Raw genomic sequence first — 20,956 nt, 5'->3', positions numbered from 1 at the left:
CCTTCTCTCAACTCACCGGAGCCATACGATATGGAAGAATAGAGATAAAGCGAGTCCCCCGGAACTAAATCAACGCCGAACTCGATTTCTCTCATCTGAGGTAGGCCGGTAAATCTTCGTAAAACATCCGCAAATTCGCGAACAACAGGAACACTATCAATAGTAATATTCTCCGCTCGAGTATCATTAACGGTGGCAATAAAACCCAAACACCCATGATTAATCATTCGGCGTGCCTTTACATAAGATATTATTTTTCCTCGAGTCACGGTGGAGTCATGCCTTTCCACACTAAAGGTTCTCTAGGAAAATTAAAACGTATAAGCTTAGCATAGCAATCAACCGATGCATAACATGATGCCAACCAATCCATGCCCATAATCACATCGAAAGTGGACATCAGTAACACACATAGATCAACTACGGTGTCCCTACCTCCCGAACAGACATCACACAATCTCTATAAACTCTATCCACTAATATACTCTCCCCCACCGGGGTTTCTACCACATATGGCACATTAATAGACTCAACTCCCCGTTCTAAGAATATAGCAAAAAAGAAGGAGATACATACGAATACGTAGAACCGGGATCAATAAGAGCATATGCACCATGAGAACCAATAGTAATAATACCGTGACTATCGCATTAGATGCCTCGACATCCCGTCCGGTCATAGCAAAGAATCTCGGCGGTCCACCCCTCCCCGAGCAACCTATGCACCCCGTCGTCCCCGTCCACGAGCACCCCGCGAGCGGTCCTAGCCGGCCGAATCCGACCCCGTGTAGCCGTAGTTCCCTCGCGCCGTGTAGAGCTCGACTAGCACTAGCACTCCTTTAAACGCATTTAGCAATATGCCCCTTTTCACCACAAGTAAAACAAGCCCCATCCGCCCCAAAGCAACGACCACCGTGATTTCTACCACAATTAGAACACCCCTTGATGATAACCTCGACCGATATGAGCTATTACCCTTCCTCTCGCATCCGTTGTCGGCCCCGTCTAGCCGAATAACCACTAAGACCGCACCACCGATTCGACCGAGTAGTATCCGGACCGCCCACGATAAAATCACTCTTGCCCCCGTACGGAGCACCACTAAACCCACCCGTGTTGCGTGACTTTTTGCTTTCACGCTCAACTTTGTCCATCTCTAGATAGGACTCTCCGTAACGGAGAAAAGTTGTCAACTACATCTCGATTGGTACCATATCGCACATCTCGTACCACAAGACCACGATAGCGATGCTCAAGTCCATTCACAAATCGTCTCACCTTCTCTCGATCCTCTACCAAACAAGGTACATACCGGGACAAATCAGGAAACTTAGCCTCATATTCGTAATGTCATAGTTCCCCGCCGCAAATTATCGAATCGACGTCTCATGTCATCTTGCTTGCTTAATGGAATAAACCCGTCCCCAAACAGTGCTAAAAATTCCGACTCAAGTAATAGGTGGTAACCCCCCGTTTGTTTACCTCTCGAATCGAAATCCACCAAGACTTTGCAGACCCTGAGAATAAGAAAGTGGCAAATTCCACACCACGAGTCTCCTTCAGCCCCAACGTAGTCAATATCTTTTCACAACGATCAATGAACTTCTGAGGTTCAATAGAAGTTGGTGAAGCATCAAACTCGTGGCTTAAGATCCATGAAATTCTTAAACTCTTCGGATTGCCCCGGCATCGGACAACCCGTCGAGGGCCAACCGAGGTGTCCGATTAGCCGCAACATTCAACCGAACTTGAGCTTGTGCTTGTGAATTAGCCCGAGGACACAGGAATTCCACCAAGATTAGCGCCAATGCCTCCAACACATTTAATAATCTGCTCACCACACCGCGGGCATAGCAGTAGTAGGGGCAATGGCCGGCGGGAGTGCTCAACCACTTGCTCCCGCACTTGCTCGACGCAACTCCTGTTGATCCCCCATTCACAACTCAGCCGAGGAGTGGCCTCGAGTCCTAGTCCGAGCTCTAGTTCCACGAGCACAGTTTGCCTACCACCACGGGTAGCACTCCGTCAAGACCACGTTTAGCGATGAAGACGCGCGTTTTCACCATCCGCGAAATAATTATTACAAGGTTAGACTTGATTCAACTCACACACGAACGAGGAATGAAAGAAGGGAAAACTCCTAGATGTCCGAAATTCAAGGTCATAAGGGCGCCACATACTCATGAACAAGACTCTACTAAACATCGCTCCATGACCCGGACTTAAAGCCTGAGGCTCGATACCAACTTTGTCACGTCCCAAAATACCCGCTAGACGTGATTGGCACCCAAAGAAACACTACCCGCTGTGTGAACCATATATCATACTCTTAATCATTTATAAAGCACTAAAGAAAATAAGTTGCAAGTCCAACAACGTTATTAATGATAAAAATGCGAAATAGTTGCCAACCAAATCCATAATCGATTTATGAAAACCAATCAACGTTAAGATAAAAGAATCTCTAGCCCACATCCCACGCTTAAGACCATGGAGCATCTAACAGAGTTACATGAGTTTGAGTGTTGTAAACCCAAAATAAAAGAAATCACTAGAAATAAACTAGATAAAGTTGAAATGGTTGCCTCCACGAACAATGCAGTGGCTCACCTCGACAGTCAGAATCCACTCACGAAATCTTCAATTACCAAATTGGTTCTCAACGACGATATACCGTGGACACGCGTAAGGAGTGAGTTATACATAAATATAACCCGGTAAGATCCTCGACCCGCCACTAAATACCCCTCGGAACAAGTGTTAGAAAATACAAACACACAACAAGCACGAAAATATTACGCATACGAATATATCATTATATAATAGCAACCAAGGTCCAAACCATCGTTTATCAAATATATTATATATCTCAACACAATTTACACTACTTAATAAGTGGCAAAAAGAATTAGTCAACACTATGAATCCACGGCAACATACACAATGTGCCAAATATGTCAGGAAGCATACACAATGCTGGGGAAGCATACACAATGCCCCAATATCATCAAGAAGCATACACAATGCTAAGGGAAGCATACACAATGCCCCAATATAATCAAGAAGCATACACAATGCTAAGGGAAGCATACACAATGCCCCAATATCATGGCTCACAGCTATATCACATCACAAAATAATTTATAAAGAGAGTTTTGGATTATTTGAAAATAAAGTATATGCGGTTGGCCTTAAGGACCACCGATTCTGCCAAGCACACGCTCGCCCCAACACATGGACCAGGCAGAGAAAACATATTTTTAAAACGGGTTTTGAAAAGCAAGTACCCAAAGCTTAAAGTCTCACTTTACCTCAAATTCACAATTCAAGCACACTTTCCAATAAATCAAAATCGTTCTCGAGTCTCCGTATTGCCTCAAACTACACAAAAATGGATTTAGAATGGTCAAAACCCTTAGGGTAAACCACTTCTATATTTTTAGAGGCTTAAACGGTTAAAGTCAAATTTTAAAGGACGAAAACGCCCTCTGGTCAATGTGTTCAAAACCCGACAAGACATATGTTTTCGGGAAGGCCTTAACGAGAGGATTCCAACGATATATAGAAGTCTAAAATCCGACACTATTTGCCCTTTCAAATCAATGATTTGATTGAAGAACCCTAGAGCTGAACTTTCTCAATTCCTCAAAATATCCCCATGTTTTCACCATAAAAATTCACCTATAATTATATAATAAACTTAAATAAAAGACTAGAGTCATTACCTTGATAATTTGGGATGAAAGGTCTTATTTTTATACCCTCTTTTCTCTTCTTTTTCTCCCTTTCTTTTCTTTTCTTCTACTGTTTTTCCCTTCTCTGTTGCTCGTCCCTTTTTTTTTTGTTTCTTTCAATTACTGGTCACGTCTGATGGCTTATACCATCAGACTTATAAATCCCCTATTTTTTTTTCCTTTTCCTTTTTGGGCTTGGCCCACTAAATTTCCTCTTTTCAATTTTTTTTTTTTTGCTAATTTCGAATTTTTTTTCTTTTTAATTCCTTTTAGCTAAAATTACCAAATAAACCCTTATTTAAAAATTGGGTTATTACATCTCCTCTCCTCACTTAGGCAATTCATGCCCTTTTTGCTCTTCGGGGAGAATCGTGTGTCTTGAATGATGTTTATATAATCATATTAATTAGGTAGTTTTCAATGACTAATGTGCTAAAGTACTAGGAACCATAATTGCGAAGAGCTAATAAACCACTGGGGTTAGAGTCTTGAGCTTTAGTTCTTGGCTTCTTTCTTAAACGGTACCTATCTTTCTATTGCCAAGTTAAATTATTGCAAGATGCACAATTCATGCATGATCCTTTAACATATTGTTTAAGCTTTGAATGGAAGTTGGATTTGTTATCTTGGTGATTGAGCTCATGAGACACTTGAGCAAAAATATGAATCTGTTCATGAAAATTGAAGTAGCATCTTACACATTGTTTAGGGAGAAGGGAAAGGATGGAATGTCAAAAGGTTTTCTTCTCACGCGTTTCATTAAGCAGAAGGGGAAATAAATAGAAAGTGAAATATCCATCTTCTTTTATTGGTAGCTGAGAAATTCATGACAGCCAGTATGTGCATGACTTGGAACTTCACAGATAGTGGGTGTGCCCCTTTAACCTTCTTTTGAGCATTTACTTGTGGAGTGTGAGGAGGAGATACTAGTTTTCTTTTGTTCCCTACTTTTTTTTTTCATCTTCTTGCTTTTCTTCTCTTTTAAACCACGTTAGTATGAAAATTTCTTAGTATAGTCTGCAATTTCCTTTTTATCTTCCTTTCCTCCTACCCAAGCCAAATATTATTCCAAAATTCAACTTTCTCATTCACCAGTGTCAATAATGCTGAAGAACATATCACAAAACTGACTTTGGTAATGTGCATTTTGATATCATTCGTTTTGACACTCAAGTAATCCTTCTTATTTGTTATGCATTCAGAACACATGCTATTCATGGGAAGCACTGATTTTCCTGATGAAAATGAGGTGCGTCATTCTTTGCTTGCTTCTGTATATACTTGTGGTGTCCTTCTCTGATTATTTCTCAATCTCACTGAAAAAATTATCATCCGCTCAAACCTTTGCAATTTCTTCACATCTCATGCTTATGTTAAAGCATTAATAAATACGAGTCCATGGCTTAGAGGAATGAAGTGCCAATTCTAGCAGCCAATTCGAGAATGTGGATCTCAGTTTGAGTCTTTTATTTGCTAGTATGATAGTTACTTGTCCAAGCGTGGAGGGTGTTCAAATGCATACACAGAAACAGAACATACCTGCTACCATTTTGAAGTTAAGAGGGATTGCTTTAAGGGCGCACTGAGAAGGTAAAATGCATGTTTTATGTCTCTTTTAAGTTTATGAGCAATAGGTGGTTACCTCGTTATGTGTCCTTTTCAGGTTTTCTCAGTTTTTTGTTTCACCTTTGGTTAAAGCTGAAGCCATGGAGCGAGAGGTACTAGCTGTGGACTCAGGTATGCAGTACTATAATTTTCTTAATCTCACTAACGCAAATCGTACCAATTCAGATGCTGTTATTTGACACTTGTGTTACAGAATTTAATCAGGTCTTACAAAATGATTCCTGCCGCCTGCAACAACTACAGTGCCATACATCTAATCCTGGCCATCCCTTTAACCGGTTCTTTTGGGGTAAGTTTACGACATCAAAATCATCTCTGTTTTGTCTTTTCCTTTGGATGTAATATTTTAATATATGAACTGTCCTTTTATGCTCTTGTCGTGATTTTTGAAGGGAATAAGAAGAGCCTTGCTGATGCGGTGGAGAAAGGAGTCAATTTGAGGGAACAAATTCTAAAACTATACCATGATAATTATCGTGGTGGATCCATGAAACTGGTTATTATAGGGGGAGGTAACTTTTTTGCGATTCAGAATAAGGAAAGGAACTTCAGTAAATAATATTTAGAAGTTATGTTTAGCTAAATCCACTTCAAGGAGGTTTTTGTTGGTAGATGACGATTTGATATAGAGTATTAGTTTCTGTAGTCTGTAGAAACTGGTCTCAAGTAAATACTGGCCACATTGATGTGGATGACCTCCACTCTAAATGCTCTTTCATTGTATCTGAAAATTTTCTGGTAATATGTTCATGATATTTTACTTTAGATGGTCCTCAGATAGTTATGAAAGTAGCAACATAAGTTTTCATTTCGAAGTGTTCCGTACTAATTTTATAATTTTTTAATACTGCAGAGTCCCTAGATATCCTTGAAAGTTGGGTTCTTGAATTATTTAGCAGTGTCAAAAAAGGCCCTCTGGTAAATCCAGACAGAGGAAGTGAACTTCCAATTTGGAAGGTTGGTAAACTTTATTGGTTAGAGGCAGTTAAAGATGTTCATATCCTTGATTTATCATGGACGCTGCCTTCTCTTCGAAAAGGGTACTTGAAGAAAGCTGAAGATTACCTGGCTCATCTACTGGGGCATGGTAAGGTGTACTAGATGTGTGTCTTACCTTTGGTTTCAAGTCAAGCATATGTTACAATGTAACGGAGGTCTTATCAGTAGTTCTTGTTGCTTCATATCAAAGATATATTACCAGGCACCTTGTTATGCATTATAGTTGCCTATTGCCATGCTTCCGCTTCCTTTTATAGTATTGTTTTCAGGCTGCAATGCTTTGTTAGCTTTTGCCTGCAGTTGGTTAGACAGATTGTCATGTGTTCAAGTGCAGTCGATCAGCATCATAATTGGGTAATGATACATTTAGTAAGACATCATCCGGGGCTAAGAGAACACTATCATATAAAATCTAACGCTGCTTAAGCTGATTTAGACTTGGAAGATACAATTTTGGTATCTCTAATCTCTATTTTCCATTTGGTGTGTTTATATGCCATATTCGTTATTTGAGTTGTTTTGTGTCGTGACCTTACTTGATCTAAGTTGTGCGGACTCTTCACTTACGGTGCCGCACCCGTGTTGACACAACATGGGCGTGGGATCCGTACCGGATATGGTCAATCGATTTAGGGTACTTTGACCAAAATCGATAGAGAAGTTCAAGACAGAGACAATGATTTTTGAAATAAAAACAAAAGCTAGGGTGAAATCTTATAGGCATATGTTTTTTTGTAGTTAGTAGATATTTGTATTAAAAATTCAACAACCAGAAGGTGGTTTAAAGATATTTACAGGTCAACATCACTGTTGAATGTGCAATGAACTCAAGAAGTCTTATCATGGCCTCTATTTCATTTGCAATAGCCCCATTACACCAAAAAACAGTAAGGAGATGCATCAGTACTTAATATAATTACAGATTCAAACTTGCTCTAAAGCATTCCCTTCCAAATAGTCCACCATAACTTAGGCATATTTTATAACTCTATTTTTGAATAATTGAATTATTTTTAGCCGAATCCCGCACCTGTATCCATACCCCGAATCTTGTTTAGATCATTGAAGGATCTGACCTCTAGATAAGCACCTGTATCGGACACCCGCACCCGAGTCCAAGCAACTTAGTACTTGATAACAGTCTCTAAGAAATTTATACTGTATAATTATCACACTTAGATTCACTAGCAAATTTTCAGTTGTGATGATTGTGGCTGGTAATTTTAAATTCTGTGCTTGTACAAGTGTGCTTTTACTTGATGAAAGTGGTAGTTTTATTGAGATCTGAGCATTGAGAAAATTAAAATGTTTCAGAAGGAAAAGGTTCTTTGCTTTTCTTCCTAAAGGCTAGAGGCTGGGTAACATCAATATCTGCTGGCGTTGGTGATGAAGGAATGCATCGCTCCTCATTCGCGTACATATTTGGCATGTCAATACATCTAACTGATTTTGGCTTGGAAAAGGTTGTTTACTTTGCTTCCCTTATTTTTCTGATCAAAATTTCATATTGAACAGTCATTTGACATACTTCTCATAATCATTGATGCTTGTAAAGGTTTCAGTATAGTTTGTGTGGAAAGACAACCTTTTGATGCATGAATGTTAATTGATAGTCAGGAGAAGTATCTTTGCTTTATAAAAATATTAGATCTTTAGTAGCTTAAATCATGCTGATACTAGAATATGAACATGTAGGTATGCGGATCCATTAAATAATTAAGATGGGAATTCTGACCAGGAAAAAAGATCCTTAAGAGGGAAACTATAGCTTTTTGATCAACAACAACTGTGTCCTCAATCACAAGCTAGTTGGGGTCAGTTATATGAATTCTCATTAACCATGTTGTTCTATTTAGACTCGTAGCAATCCAATATTTGAAGATTTAGGTTTTCTACTTGAAGTTCTCTACATTTTCTATTGACATACTAAATCTCTGACTAGACTAAGACTCCTAACAAACTAAACCTTAATTACAGTTAATTGGCATCTTCCATAAATACTTTTTCCCCTTCGGATGTGCTCTACTTTGTGCTAAGACTTTATAGATTCCATAAATTGATCCCCAGAGATTGTATTTCTATGTCGTTTTAGGGCTACCTTGTCCCCTTACCTTTAATCACCATGGTTTCACACTTTAGACCGTCGCTTCTGGAAGTTGTGATGTAGGACATGAAAGAATGAACCATTTCATGTGACCTATTCGCTCATTTTTGTTTGGTTGCTAATGAACCTTAACTGATCCACTGGAAATGTGCTACCTCTCGCCAGCACATGTACCATGTTATTCTATTCACCTGAGGCAGATGATAAGAAATTACGACACCTAGTATCTTTTTTTTTTTTCCCCTCTATTGGGACTTGAACTGTTGTTTACAAGGCCATCTCTCTCATTTTATCCTCTATGTGTACTACTTGCATCTTCTGCCGAATGTGATCATTTATAATCTTGTCGGTCATTTATAATCTTATATGACAGCATATCCATCTTAAATAGTGAGAATTGAACCCACCTATTACTATGAAGGAGACTCTCATTGGTACCCATAAGCTATAAATCTTTGTGTGGGTTAACTGGAATTTGAACTCATGCCTGTATCGGGACCCCCCCCCTAGTTGCTCCATTGCTTCCTCCTTATTAGTAAATTTTAACGAACCACAATGCTTTAAATAGAGTCAAGTAAGGTCTCAACTTGCCTAATTTGAAGTCCAATGATCATAACGAAGCCTTGCCCTTCCGTAGAGGCAGGGATATTTGAATTCCTTGTCCACTCTTTCCAGTATTTTCCGAAAAACAGCAATTAGGAATAGAGAATATATATCAAAGAAAGGTCTAACTGTTGGAATCATTTTTCCATTGCTATTTGATACATTTCGGTCATTAACATTAGTGAATTAGGTGAAAGTGCGGAAAGAGAGGGATTCGAACCCTCGGTAAACAAAAGCCTACATAGCAATTCCAATGCTACGCCTTAAACCACTCGGCCATCTCTCCTACATAATGATTATGACCCAAAAACCGAGTGAATAGCGAGTCAGTCATAAACAATTATTGATTGGATAGATACGACCAATCCATTCTAACTAAAAAAATCGAGAATTTTGCACCTTTAGGATTACATAATCATCTATACTTCAGTTGATTGGTGGCTTTAATATCTAACTTTTTGTTTTCTATAGATCCATGAGATTATTGGCTTTGTCTATCAATACCTCAAGCTCCTGCGTCAAAATTCTCCTCAAGAGTGGATATTCAAGGAACTCCAAAGTATTGCAAATATGGAATTTAGATATGCAGAGGAGCAACCTCAAGATGATTATGCTGCAGAACTTGCTGGTTATCTACCTTTCCTTGTGTATTTCTGGATCTCTTTCTGCTTACAACAACATTGAGACAGACATTCGGTTGATCCAACCTTTTGCAAGTTGCTGAAACTGTTCTTTTCTTTGAATAAATTATTGTTTTCAGAATATGTAATCTGGCACCCCCATTTAGTGTTCTGACCAACTCAAAGGATCCATTGAATAGCACAAAAGAAATGTTTCCTATAATATCTTAGTTCTTGTGAAATTTTAGGATAACATGAGGTGAGCAGTTTGGGGTGGGTGGGCTTGTGGTCTGTGGAGCAACCGTTAAGCACGATCTGGTAGTTGAACACTTGAGGTCTTTGAATACGTTCTTGATGACAAGAAAAAGCCTCTTCATTTCCCACTTATCCTTAAAACAAAAAACTCCTTTGTTTCCCCGTAGCCAATAGGGTCCAGAAGTATGAGAGATTAGTTTTAACTCTTTCTTGTGAAATTGTACCTTGACTAAAAGAGGCATACAAGTATTACATACATGCTCATCCTGTACCTATGCTGGTGTGATGATGCAATTAGTCAAGGTATGACAACACCACCATTATCTCTTTAAAAGAAGTTTGCTCACCTTTTTCACGGGGATCTTGGTGCGAGTAGTTGGTGGTATGCAACAAGCTTGTTACTTTATCTGTAGAAAGTTGTTCAGAATCCCTTTCATACTTTTCCTTCTTTATATAATAGGCATGATGTGTAACAGGGGACTCTTGTATTTCTCAATTATATTTCTCATGTCTACTAATATAGCTTCTTTGCTGCAGAGGGTTTACTTGTTTATCCTCCCAAGCATGTCATTTATGGTGACTACGCATATGATGTTTGGGATGCAGAGTTCATAAAGTATGTTTTGGATTTCTTCAGGCCCGAGAACATGAGAGTTGATGTTGTGACGAAGTCTTTTCAGAAGTCAGATGGTAACTTCCACAACCTCATTTTTCTTAGCATTTCAAGTTTGCAGTAACATATTTGAATTGTAAAGATGACTTTGTTTACAGTAGCATCTTTGTCTTGTAAAGATGACTTTGGTACCAATTCTGTTGATCAAGAAAAAGTGTAGACAATGGGTTTCAGGTAGGCGTCTGTCTGGTGATACTTGTCTTCAGCTTAAAGCTTAGAATATCAATTCAATTGAATGGAAGAATGAACTATGTTGTGATTGGAGATCTTGTGTGTAATGCCCATTAGCTTATTTTATATATAGATAGCTTGGGTGTGCATTGATATGACAAACTGCAAGTTGATATACGACATTGAAAAGAATTTTTTTTTTTAACAAAAAAGAAGAAAAAGTCCTAGCCAACAGAATAACTACCCCTATGAAGAGTATTTGAAAGTTCATGAGCACCTTTACCAGAAATTTTCTTAACCTAAGTGGATAATCTAAGATATCATATTGTAAATGGTGAAGATTCTGTTTTGCAACCAAGGGTGTGGTCTAGTGGTCAATGAAGTTGGAGAGAGTTCACCATAAGGTCAAGTTCAAATCCCAGTGGAGGCAAAAAACACTAGTCATTTCTTCCAATCTGCCTAAACGTTGGTGGGCAGAGTTACTCAGTACCTTTGCTGGTGGGAGGTAGCAGATATCTGGTGGAACAGTCTAGGTGTGCACAAGCTGATCAGGGCACCTCCATCATTAAAAAAAAAAAAAAAAAAAGATTCTGTTTTAGATCATCTACTATATCTTTATTCAGTAGGCCCTAGTCAGGCAAATCAAACTGTCTGCCGATCTCTTCTTCTACGTTTACGATGTAGGTTCTATGCCATAAAAAGATGGTGGAACATTAAAATGAGCCAAATACATCGATGACCCCTTAAGCTTGGCACTAATTTTCATTTAGACAGCTAACCTTCAGGAGTGACCTATTGAACACTTCAACTTGTCAAATTTGTGTATTGCATCATAAGTGCTGACATGGCAGGTCTCGTGTTTCACAGTTAAAATTAAGCGTGAAAAGTAACTCAATTGTGCTGGCATAGTTACTAAAATAAGCTTTTTTCCTCTCTTGAGAAAGAGAAGCCTTCCCGGGTTTTCTTCATCTTCTCTCTTCATTTTTCTTCAGCTAAAATAACCCAGAAATGTATATAGTCACAATTTACAACTCATTATTATACTTTCTCTCCATTGTCCAGAAAGAATAGCAATTTGCTAAAAATAAAACCCTCAGGGGTTGGCCTGGTGGCAATTGATTTGAGCCTTGGGGTGCTCCCTCAAGGTCTCAAGTTCGAAACCCGCTGGGTGCAAACAATTTACGAGGGCCATCGGACCTGGGAAACCCTGAATTACCCGTGGTGCCTTGCGGGAAACTCCTTTTCGCGGGGGCTCAAAGAGACTCGGACACCCGGTGGTTAATCAAAAAAAATAGCAATTTGCTAATAAATCTGATCTCTTGTATATAAATTTCCCTCACCACTAGTTTGCTTCTTTTGCCCTTCTCCAAGGATGACCTCCTTCTCTACCTCCTTGCTTAAAGTAAACTACAACTGCGTTAATGAAACTCTTAAATTGCTGGGTATTTCTCCCTTCGTGTACTCTCATTCCTCAAGCCCATTTTTTGCCGTGTTCCTAGAGAAAAAAAGGGCAGCCTAGTGCACAAAGCATCCCGCGTTAGCGGGATCCGGGGAAGGGCCGCTCCCCAAAGGGTGTGATGTAGACAACCTACAGTAATGCAAGCATTAGTGGCCGCTTCCACGGCTCAAAACCGTGACCTATAGGTCACAGGGAGACAACTTTACCGTTGCTTCAAGGATCCCCTGCACCGTGTTCCTAGAGAAGTGAAATTTTATTTTCTAACACCAATCTGATCTTCCTCTGCAACTGATTCTGTCAAAATCCTAAACAGCTAAAGCTTCATCCTTCGCTCCATTCCTCTACTGTATCAATACTTGGGAGTTTTAGAAGCCATCTGCAGGCCATCGAGTTCACCACTTGGTATTCTCTCCAATTTCCATGAAAAAGATCGATAAAAAGATGACCCTTCTGAGAAAGAGTGAGTTTTATGTGTAATGGGTGTTTCTCTGATTTTTGGGTGCTAAGAACCAGAAGAAAAAGGAACAAAAATGAAAAAGAAAAAAAAAAAAAGATTCTATAGACACATATCTTCCAAGTTCAAGTGTTCAATAGGTTTCACCCTAAGATAAGATATCTAAATGAAAAATGGTGTCAAGTTTAAGGGGTTGTCGATGTATTTAGCCTTAAAAATATGATTAGCTGATTAACAATAAAAAGCCAAGAAGATGATTAGCTGATTCTTCCTCTTTCTTACGAAGAATATTTTTGATCCTCCAAGTCGAAGATTATACCGAAGTCAAACTATACCATACATGCTGTCCATATCAAAATTTAAACCTCAGAGTTGCACAACTTTTCCAATTTAGTTCTCCATGGAAAATGATCATGAACTGTCTTCAAGATATGAGATTTTAGTTATATGGTTTGACATATCATATAGTTATGCTAGCTTCTCAAGGTAGGGTAAGGTCTGCGTGTACACTACCTTCCCTGAACCCACTTGAGGGATTACGCTGGGTACAGAAAAGATCGGCTCCACTTCCCTACGCTACCTGTTGTTTTCAGATAAAGTTTGCAAGTAAAACTTTACTTCTTGCAACAATGTGATATGTGGTGAAGGGACTTCTTGTTTGAGTTTTGGATCTGATGATATATGTCTACTCTGTACTGCTGAGGTGTGCGTTAGACATATTTACTTTTGTCGAATGAGCAAAACTCCACAGGCACGTCAGCCAGCAAGTCTTTTTGTTTCTGGGATGGAGCTTAATATTCATATGCATTCCCCTTTTTTCATTCCTCCCCCCTCAACTTCTCAGAAGTCAGAAGAGAAAGCCAAAATGTACAGAGTGATCTATATCTCATATATTTTACCTGTGTTTTCCCTTTTCTTGTTTTTCTAAATGGCCTCCTTTTTCTTTCAGATGTTCAGCAGGAACCATGGTTTGGGTCACGATATGTGGAAAAAGATATTCCATCTTCTCTATTTGAGTTATGGAAGGACCCTACAGAAATTAATGTTTGCTTACATTTGCCTGCGAAGAATGAGTTTGTTCCATCTGATTTTTCAATACGTGCTGAGAAGGCTAAGTGTGACTTAGAAAATGCGAGACCAAGATGCATACTTGATGAACCACTGATGAAGATCTGGTACAAGCTGGATAACACATTTAAGCTTCCTCGTGCCAATACATATTTCCGTATTACACTAAGAGGGGGATACAGTAATTTGAAGAAAGCTTTGCTGACTGAATTATTTATTCACCTTCTAAAAGATGAGCTGAATGAGATTACATATCAGGTTATTTACTTGATTATATTGCCTTCTACAAAGATGAACAGCTTTTAAATAACTCATTTACATAAGATCTATTAAGAGCAGGTGTAATACTGTCAAAGTTCTTTTATTCGTGGTCTTTTTAGTTGTTGAATTCTAACATCCATTTTGTGGTATTTGGCTGTTAATGTTGCATCTAAATGCAGGCTAGTGTGGCCAAATTGGAAACTTCTGTTTCTCTATATGGTGACAAGTTGGAACTTAAGGTCTATGGTTTCAATGATAAGCTTCCAGTCCTTTTATCAAAGGTTTTGGCAATGACAAAAACATTTTTGCCAAGGGATGATCGCTTCATGGTATATGCGAATGCTTTTAACATGCTTCCATTGATATGGTTTCCTCTATATTGCTTGTTCTTTTGTTTGAATCTTATGTTTCTCATAATTTCTTTGCTGCTGCTACATTGGAATATCAAGGAAGGAAATAAAAAGGGGAGTGGAAAAGGATTGTTCTGAACATGCACTTCAACTACGGACATTTTTGAGTCCCTGTTTACCTATCAGAAACAAAATGAAATGATGCATTTTTTGTGGTGAGAGTTGAAGGAAGAAAATGTAAGAAGTTTAGCACCATTCTTTTAATAGGCTATGCTTGAGGACTGAAAGGATAGCTCATGATCACCGACTCTTTCATTTTCGACTTACTTGTTCACTGTCTCCTCTTTGTGAGTGTTTCATGTATGAACCTGAGTTCTGTTGAGGCCTAAGCAATGTTACTTCTGTTGATAAATTAGCTAGTAAGGTGCTTGTAAATGGGCATGTGTGTAACTGTGTTTACAACCACTATTTGATGCATTTTAAATGGGCATGTGTTTATAACCACTATTTGTTGCTGAAGAACTTTTTGGCCCATTTGCATGATTGGTAACTGTTCAGCATCTCTAGCATGAGTTAAACGCGTTACCTACATGACCATTTTAGAACATTCTATTTCCGAGATAATGATTTTGGTATAATTGAGATTTAGGTGCTTTATTTCTTGAAATAATGGTGAAGTTTGACAGGTTATCAAGGAAGATATGGTAAGAACTTTGAAAAACACCAACATGAAGCCCTTGAATCATTCGTCATACCTGCGTCTGCAAGTCTTGTGTCAGAGCTTCTGGGACGTGGAAGAGAAGTTGTTCTTGTTGAATGACTTGACTCTCGCTGATCTGAAAGCCTTCATTCCAGAGCTTCTTTGCCAGGTGTGCCAGTTAAAGTTATTAATCTCCAGGAGATTGTCAATTGTCATCAACTTATATACAGCTATCTGTGATCTTGACCTTTTTAAGAGCCTTTTTTTTTTTTTTGCTGAATGAAGATGGTATTGGTGAATGGTTGTGTATATAAGCAACAATTGAGTGGTTTTATATATGCGCAAAAGCTGGAGGGGAAGTTGAAGCTGTATGTTCCCATAATAAGCAAAAGACAGGATTAAAGTTTTGGTATCATGTTTGTTGTCTTGGCCAATTGTTGCCTTGAAATGACTCAGATGGATAAATAAACTAAGAAATGATACTCCAATTTGCTTGCCAAAATATATAACTGAAGTACTATTTATTGCTAGTTAAGCCTGTGACCTTGATGCATAGTTCTGAGCGCTTTTGGCAAGGAATGTTACTTGTTTCGTAGTTCTAGGTTATCAATATTTACAAGAGGCATTTGGTAACTGGAAAATCCTCAAGCTGGGAATGAATGTATCCTAGGAGATCAGTAAACCTTATGCCTTTTGGGTTCTTTCAGCTATGAATACGATAGGGTAATGGCGTTTATGAGAAATAAAAAATCACAAGCAGAACGATAAATCTAAAGCGGCCCCCATCGGCTGAGGCCAGGATTCGATAACTACTGTAGCTGCATGCTTCAAAGAGCTGAAAAGAAGTGTCCAACAAATGTACAGGAAATATTTCGAGTACCTACTTCGAATCGGGCAATAAATTTTTAGCCACTTTTTAGTCTGACTATTTATTGTCTTATATATGGCTGACGTGGTGTTTTACACAGGTGGCACTTCACACTATCAGTTATCTTGTGCCTTGTGATGAATTTCATTGATATACAGTATCGAGGCAACCATTTGTCACTGACCTCTTTATTATTGCAGCTGTATATTGAGGGCCTTTGCCATGGCAATTTGCTGGAGGAAGAAGCACTCAACATATCAAACATATTTAGAAGTAATTTCTTTGTGAACCCGCTACCATTTGAGATGAGGCATAAAGAGTATGTCATGTGTCTTCCAACCGCCGCTGATCTAGTCAGAGATGTCAGAGTAAAAAATAAACTGGAAACAAACTCTGTGGTTGAGGTAGTTAAAAATGATTCTTTATGCATTTTTTTTTGGTCTTATAATTCTCTCCTCTCTCTCTCTCTCTCTCTCTCTCTCTACACACACACACACACATCTTCTTTTCAGTTTGTTCAGTTCTTCTAGAAATCCAATGAATCATGTGACTAATCTGTTTTCCTTGTCTGCAGCTGTATTTTCAGATTGAACCTGAAGAAGGCACTTCATTGATAAAATTGAAAGCTGTAATAGATCTCTTTGATGAACTTGTGGAGGAGCCACTTTTTAATCAGCTAAGGTAAAATGAGAGTGTTCACTCTTGTATGACCACCTTTTGAGGCTTCAATAAGTGCTCTGACTGCAGATGTATCATCCGATTCTTCTCTAGCTCCAAGCCGTCCTTAATGCAGAGAGTGAATTAAATACAACTTTATTGTGATAAGTGATATGACTTGCATTCTGTGAATCTGACATGCCTTATGTGGCTGTCATATTGGTGTCCAGGCTTGCGTGTAATTTTCTGTTAGTTCATTTTAATCCTGACCCACCTAATGCCACAAGTGTTTTCCTTTCATGCGTCTTTGATATTTTCAGATGGGTCCTTTTACCTCTTTTACACTCTGAGGGACACATCTTCAAGTTTTCTAATGTTATATTAATTTTAGGATATATTTTAAAGCTGCTTCCTTTATCTTTTGAGAACCGTGTGCTTTAGTCCTGGTTATGTATGAAGTAGCAAACATGTCCGTAATCTGTTTACACTTGTTACTTTCTACCATAAGGACTACTTTCACTTTATTAAGTCTTACCTTTTCTTCTCTGAAATAGGACAAAGGAGCAGCTTGGTTATGTTGTTGACTGTAGCGCACGTGTAACATATCGCATAATGGGTTTCTGTTTCCGTGTTCAGTCATCTGACTATGATCCTGTCTACTTACAAGGGAGGATTGACAACTTCATAAATGGTGTGGAAGAATTACTGGTAAGCATGAATTTTAGTTTTGTTAAGTGGTTCATGAGTTGCTCTCTAATGCTCTGTTTAACTACTTGCTTCTTGTTCTGCTTAGGGTTTTGTCCTAGTACCTTTCAGAAAAGTAAATATGTTTTGAAATACCAAAAGTCTACATTGTGTTGAGATATGTTGCATGGAGTAGGATATACTAGCAGGTTTCACTGTTTGAGAATGCTTTGGCATTAGGAATTCATGTGTGTACAAAAAGGATTATCAATTAGAGCACAGATAAAATGAACTAAGTTGTAAGATCTGAAACTTCGAAGCTAGGATAGAATATTATAGTTATTGGCCAGAGACTTTTCATATGCCTAATGGTATTCATTACGAGGAGTTTGTCCCAAATTATATTAGAAAATATTAATTTGCACCATTGGTTGACTGCTGGGATGAGATGAATAGGGAGATTTCAGGCACATTAATTTAAATATTATTCAATTGACAGGACGGTCTCGATGATAAATCTTTTGAGAGCTACAGGAGTGGGTTGATAGCGAAACTTTTGGAGAAAGATCCATCGCTCGCATATGAAACAAATCGCTTTTGGGGTCAGATCACTGATAAAAGGTATTTGGTCTATGCCATGTTCCACAATGCTGGATATCTAGATATCACCTATTAACTACGAGGGTTTAGAAATGTGATGATGCTTTGCAGTATAATAGTTTCGGTGATTTAATTGTATTTTTATCATTCCAGTTAACATGAACATGTAGAATCATGTAAAAGCTTTTCAAGTCTCCACATAGCCTTATTACTTCATGAACATGCCAACAAATTATAAGTTGTAGTTATAACGTGGAAGCTTATTACATTTTCGTTATGGTGATATGTTAGCGTTATTTATAATGACTCCCTCGATCCCATTTTATTGATGGTGTTTGATTGGGCATGGTGTTTAAGAAAGAGCGACTGACTTTTGAAACTTGTGTTCTAAAACAAGCCATAGGTATTTTTTTGGCCGTAAATCATTTTTTTAAGGGTAGAATAGGAAGTTTAAGGTTATTTTTTCCTTCTAAATACAAAAAGGTATCATTCTTTTAAAATGTTTTCAGACCACAATGACTTGTGGAAACTGGGAGTTCAAAAAATCGTACTTTAAATTTGAAAATTGGTGGTTGGGGGTGGAGGGATTCAAAGACGGTTATAAACTGGTGGAATTCCTTTCCAGTGACTGGCAGACCTTGCTTTGTGTTAGCTTCAAAGCCTAGACTTCTCAAAGGAAAATTAAAAGAGTGGATTAAGGAGAACAGACGGGATTGGAAGCAGAGGAAAGGTAATATTCTAAACCAACTCAGCAGCTTGGAGATTATACAAGAACAGAGACCTTTGACAGATGATGAACTTATTCAAAAGAATCATTTGGCAATGGAGTTTGAGGAAGAAGGCAAAAGGGAAGAGATAGTCTGGAGACAGAGGTCCAGGATTCGATGGTTGAAGGAAGCGGATAAAAGCACAAAGTATCTCCACAGAATTGCTACTGCACATAAGAGGAACAATACAATAGATTCTTTGGAAGTAAATGGCAACACTATCACAGATTCAGCAGAAATAAAAGATGCAATTTAGCCATTTTATCAACAGCTTTATCTGGAGACTGAAGCCTCGAGACCAGATTTCCAGATTCAAGACAATGCTGGTATGTCTAGTGAGGATAAGGAGTGGTTGGAGAGATAATTTGAAGAGGAAGAAATTCTAGGATGCATTAGACTCTGTGCCTCTGAAAAGAACCAGGTCCTGATGGATTTCCTATGAGTTTCTTTCAAGTTTTTTGGGAGGTGTTGAAGGTAGATATCATAAGTACAATTCAATACTTCCATACACAACAGGGATTTGAGAGGAGCTTTAATGCCACATTTGTGGTTTTCTCTCCAAAGAAGGTGGGGGCATCAGAGCTTAGAGACTTCCGACCTATAAGCTTGATCACCGGGATGTATAAGATCATTGCAAAGATTTTGGCAGAAAGATTGAAGAAAGTGATTAACAGTTTGGTTAATAAACACCAGATGGCTTTCATCAAGTGTAGACCAATCATGGATGCTGCTCTAATTGCTAATGAATGTGTGGATTCTAGACTAACGGGGGAGGCTCCTGGAATCAGTTTTATCAAAAGTGAAAAGCGCAAAAAAGCTCTATGGTCAGCTGGGGCTTTAAGCGCAAAGCGCAAATAAAGCTAGGGCTTTACTGAAAAAAGGCGCAATGGCGCAAAAATACAAATATAGATGTTTAGTCCAAGACTAATAATAATACGCTTGAATAACAAATATATGGACAAAGAAATTGTAAAAACATTACGATAAAATGAAATATCAATTATCTAGTGTCATCTCTTCAAAAGAGGCTCATTGGCAAGGAAAAGTATGTCTTAGAGCCTTGATGATCGCTTCAGAGCTTAAGCGTGCCTTTGACAACACTGCCTGGAATCTTGTGTAAACTAGATGTAGAAAAGGCCTATGACCATGTTAATTGGGATTATCTGCTGAACATCCTCAGGCAAATGGGCTTTGGTGAGAGGTGGGTGAATTGGATCAACTTCTGCATCAAGACAGTTAAGTTCTCAGTGCTTGTGAATGGGGAACCGATTGGTTTTTTTTTTTTCACTGAGAAAGAGGGCTCAGACATGGGGACCCTTTGAGGGTGTTTGGGTTGGCTTTTTGTTAAGTGCTTTTTTGCCAAAATGGCTTTTAAGTTCTTTTGTGGTGTTTGGGAAATGTAAATAGTGCTTTTATGCACTTACTTTTAGGCCAAAGAAGTACAAAAATAAGTTTAAAGCTAAAAGTTGGGTATCCCCAACTTATGGCTTTTTGCTTTTATCTTATAAGCTACTTATAAAAAGCCAATCCAAACACCCTCTTTATCTCCTTTCCTTTTTATCCTAGCTATGGAGGTTTTTGACAGTATGATAAGGTTTCAAATTAGCAAGCAGGAAGAAGATAATTTGAAAATGTGCCATTTGCTTTATGCAGATGACACAATCATCTTCTGTGAACCTAGGGTTTAACATAGCATGTATATCAGAATGACTTTGGTAGTTTTTGAAGCTTGTTCTGGGTTAAAGTTGAATTGGAGAAAGAGCATTCTTTTTCCTATTAAGGAAGTTCCTAATATCCAAACTTAGCTGGGCATCTTGGGTGCAGGATGGAGACTTTGCCAACAGTCTATCTTGGAATGCCTATGGGACATAGACACAAGGCAGTGGAAGTTTGGAATGGAATCATGGATAATATAGAGAACAAGTCGGCAAGATGGAAGGCCTAATATCTCTCTTTATGGAGTAGGCTCACACTGATTAACTCTTGTTTAGACTCTTTGCCTACTTATGTGATGTCATTGTTCCCAATCCCTATGAAAGTGGTGAAGAAATTAGGCAAGTTAAGAAGAAAATTTATGTGGCAAGGCAACAAGGATGGCAAAGGGTATAATTTGGTAAAATGGAAAACAATTCAGCTTAGCGAGAAACAAGCATCTGAGGATCCATAATAAAAGCCTCCTGCTGAAGTGGCTATGGAGGTATAATGAAACAGTGTTATTAAAAGCACTTAAAGTTAAACCTGGTGTCATGGAATGTAAGGGGGCTGAACAATAGGGACAAGAGAAGAGTTGTGAAGAGCCTTATA

The 20,956-nt window shown here is 38.5% G+C and overlaps 1 protein-coding gene and 1 non-coding gene across 3 annotated transcripts in view; one reads left to right on the top strand and one right to left on the bottom strand.

Annotated features, from left to right (window-relative positions):
- LOC132042533 (nardilysin-like) overlaps positions 1–20,785 on the top strand; it is a 33,011-nt gene extending 12,226 nt beyond the window's left edge. Inside the window, exons 3-19 of one of the 2 annotated variants that reach the window (XM_059433054.1) lie at positions 4,936–4,982; positions 5,211–5,323; positions 5,397–5,470; positions 5,553–5,648; positions 5,752–5,871; positions 6,213–6,446; positions 7,673–7,821; positions 9,537–9,693; positions 10,478–10,630; positions 13,647–14,023; positions 14,206–14,355; positions 15,063–15,245; positions 16,145–16,348; positions 16,519–16,625; positions 17,156–17,309; positions 17,785–17,906; positions 20,477–20,785. In XM_059433054.1, the coding sequence (XP_059289037.1) occupies positions 4,936–4,982; positions 5,211–5,323; positions 5,397–5,470; positions 5,553–5,648; positions 5,752–5,871; positions 6,213–6,446; positions 7,673–7,821; positions 9,537–9,693; positions 10,478–10,630; positions 13,647–14,023; positions 14,206–14,355; positions 15,063–15,245; positions 16,145–16,348; positions 16,519–16,625; positions 17,156–17,309; positions 17,785–17,906; positions 20,477–20,597 (2,561 nt within the window). In that variant the 3' untranslated portion in view covers positions 20,598–20,785. The remainder of the gene's footprint in view (positions 1–4,935; positions 4,983–5,210; positions 5,324–5,396; positions 5,471–5,552; positions 5,649–5,751; positions 5,872–6,212; positions 6,447–7,672; positions 7,822–9,536; positions 9,694–10,477; positions 10,631–13,646; positions 14,024–14,205; positions 14,356–15,062; positions 15,246–16,144; positions 16,349–16,518; positions 16,626–17,155; positions 17,310–17,784; positions 17,907–20,476) is intronic. The other variant, XM_059433055.1, reaches the window with a different exon arrangement.
- Positions 9,265–9,351, bottom strand: TRNAS-GGA (transfer RNA serine (anticodon GGA)). Its single transcript has one exon. It is a non-coding gene; the product is annotated as a tRNA-Ser (tRNA).
- Positions 20,786–20,956: the final 171 nt, after the last annotated feature.

Source organism: Lycium ferocissimum, unplaced genomic scaffold (assembly GCF_029784015.1).
Source record: "Lycium ferocissimum isolate CSIRO_LF1 unplaced genomic scaffold, AGI_CSIRO_Lferr_CH_V1 ctg15992, whole genome shotgun sequence".
NCBI lineage: Eukaryota > Viridiplantae > Streptophyta > Magnoliopsida > Solanales > Solanaceae > Lycium > Lycium ferocissimum.
The sequence above is the reverse complement of the archived record's forward strand: the minus strand, read 5'-3'. Positions and strand labels throughout refer to the sequence as shown.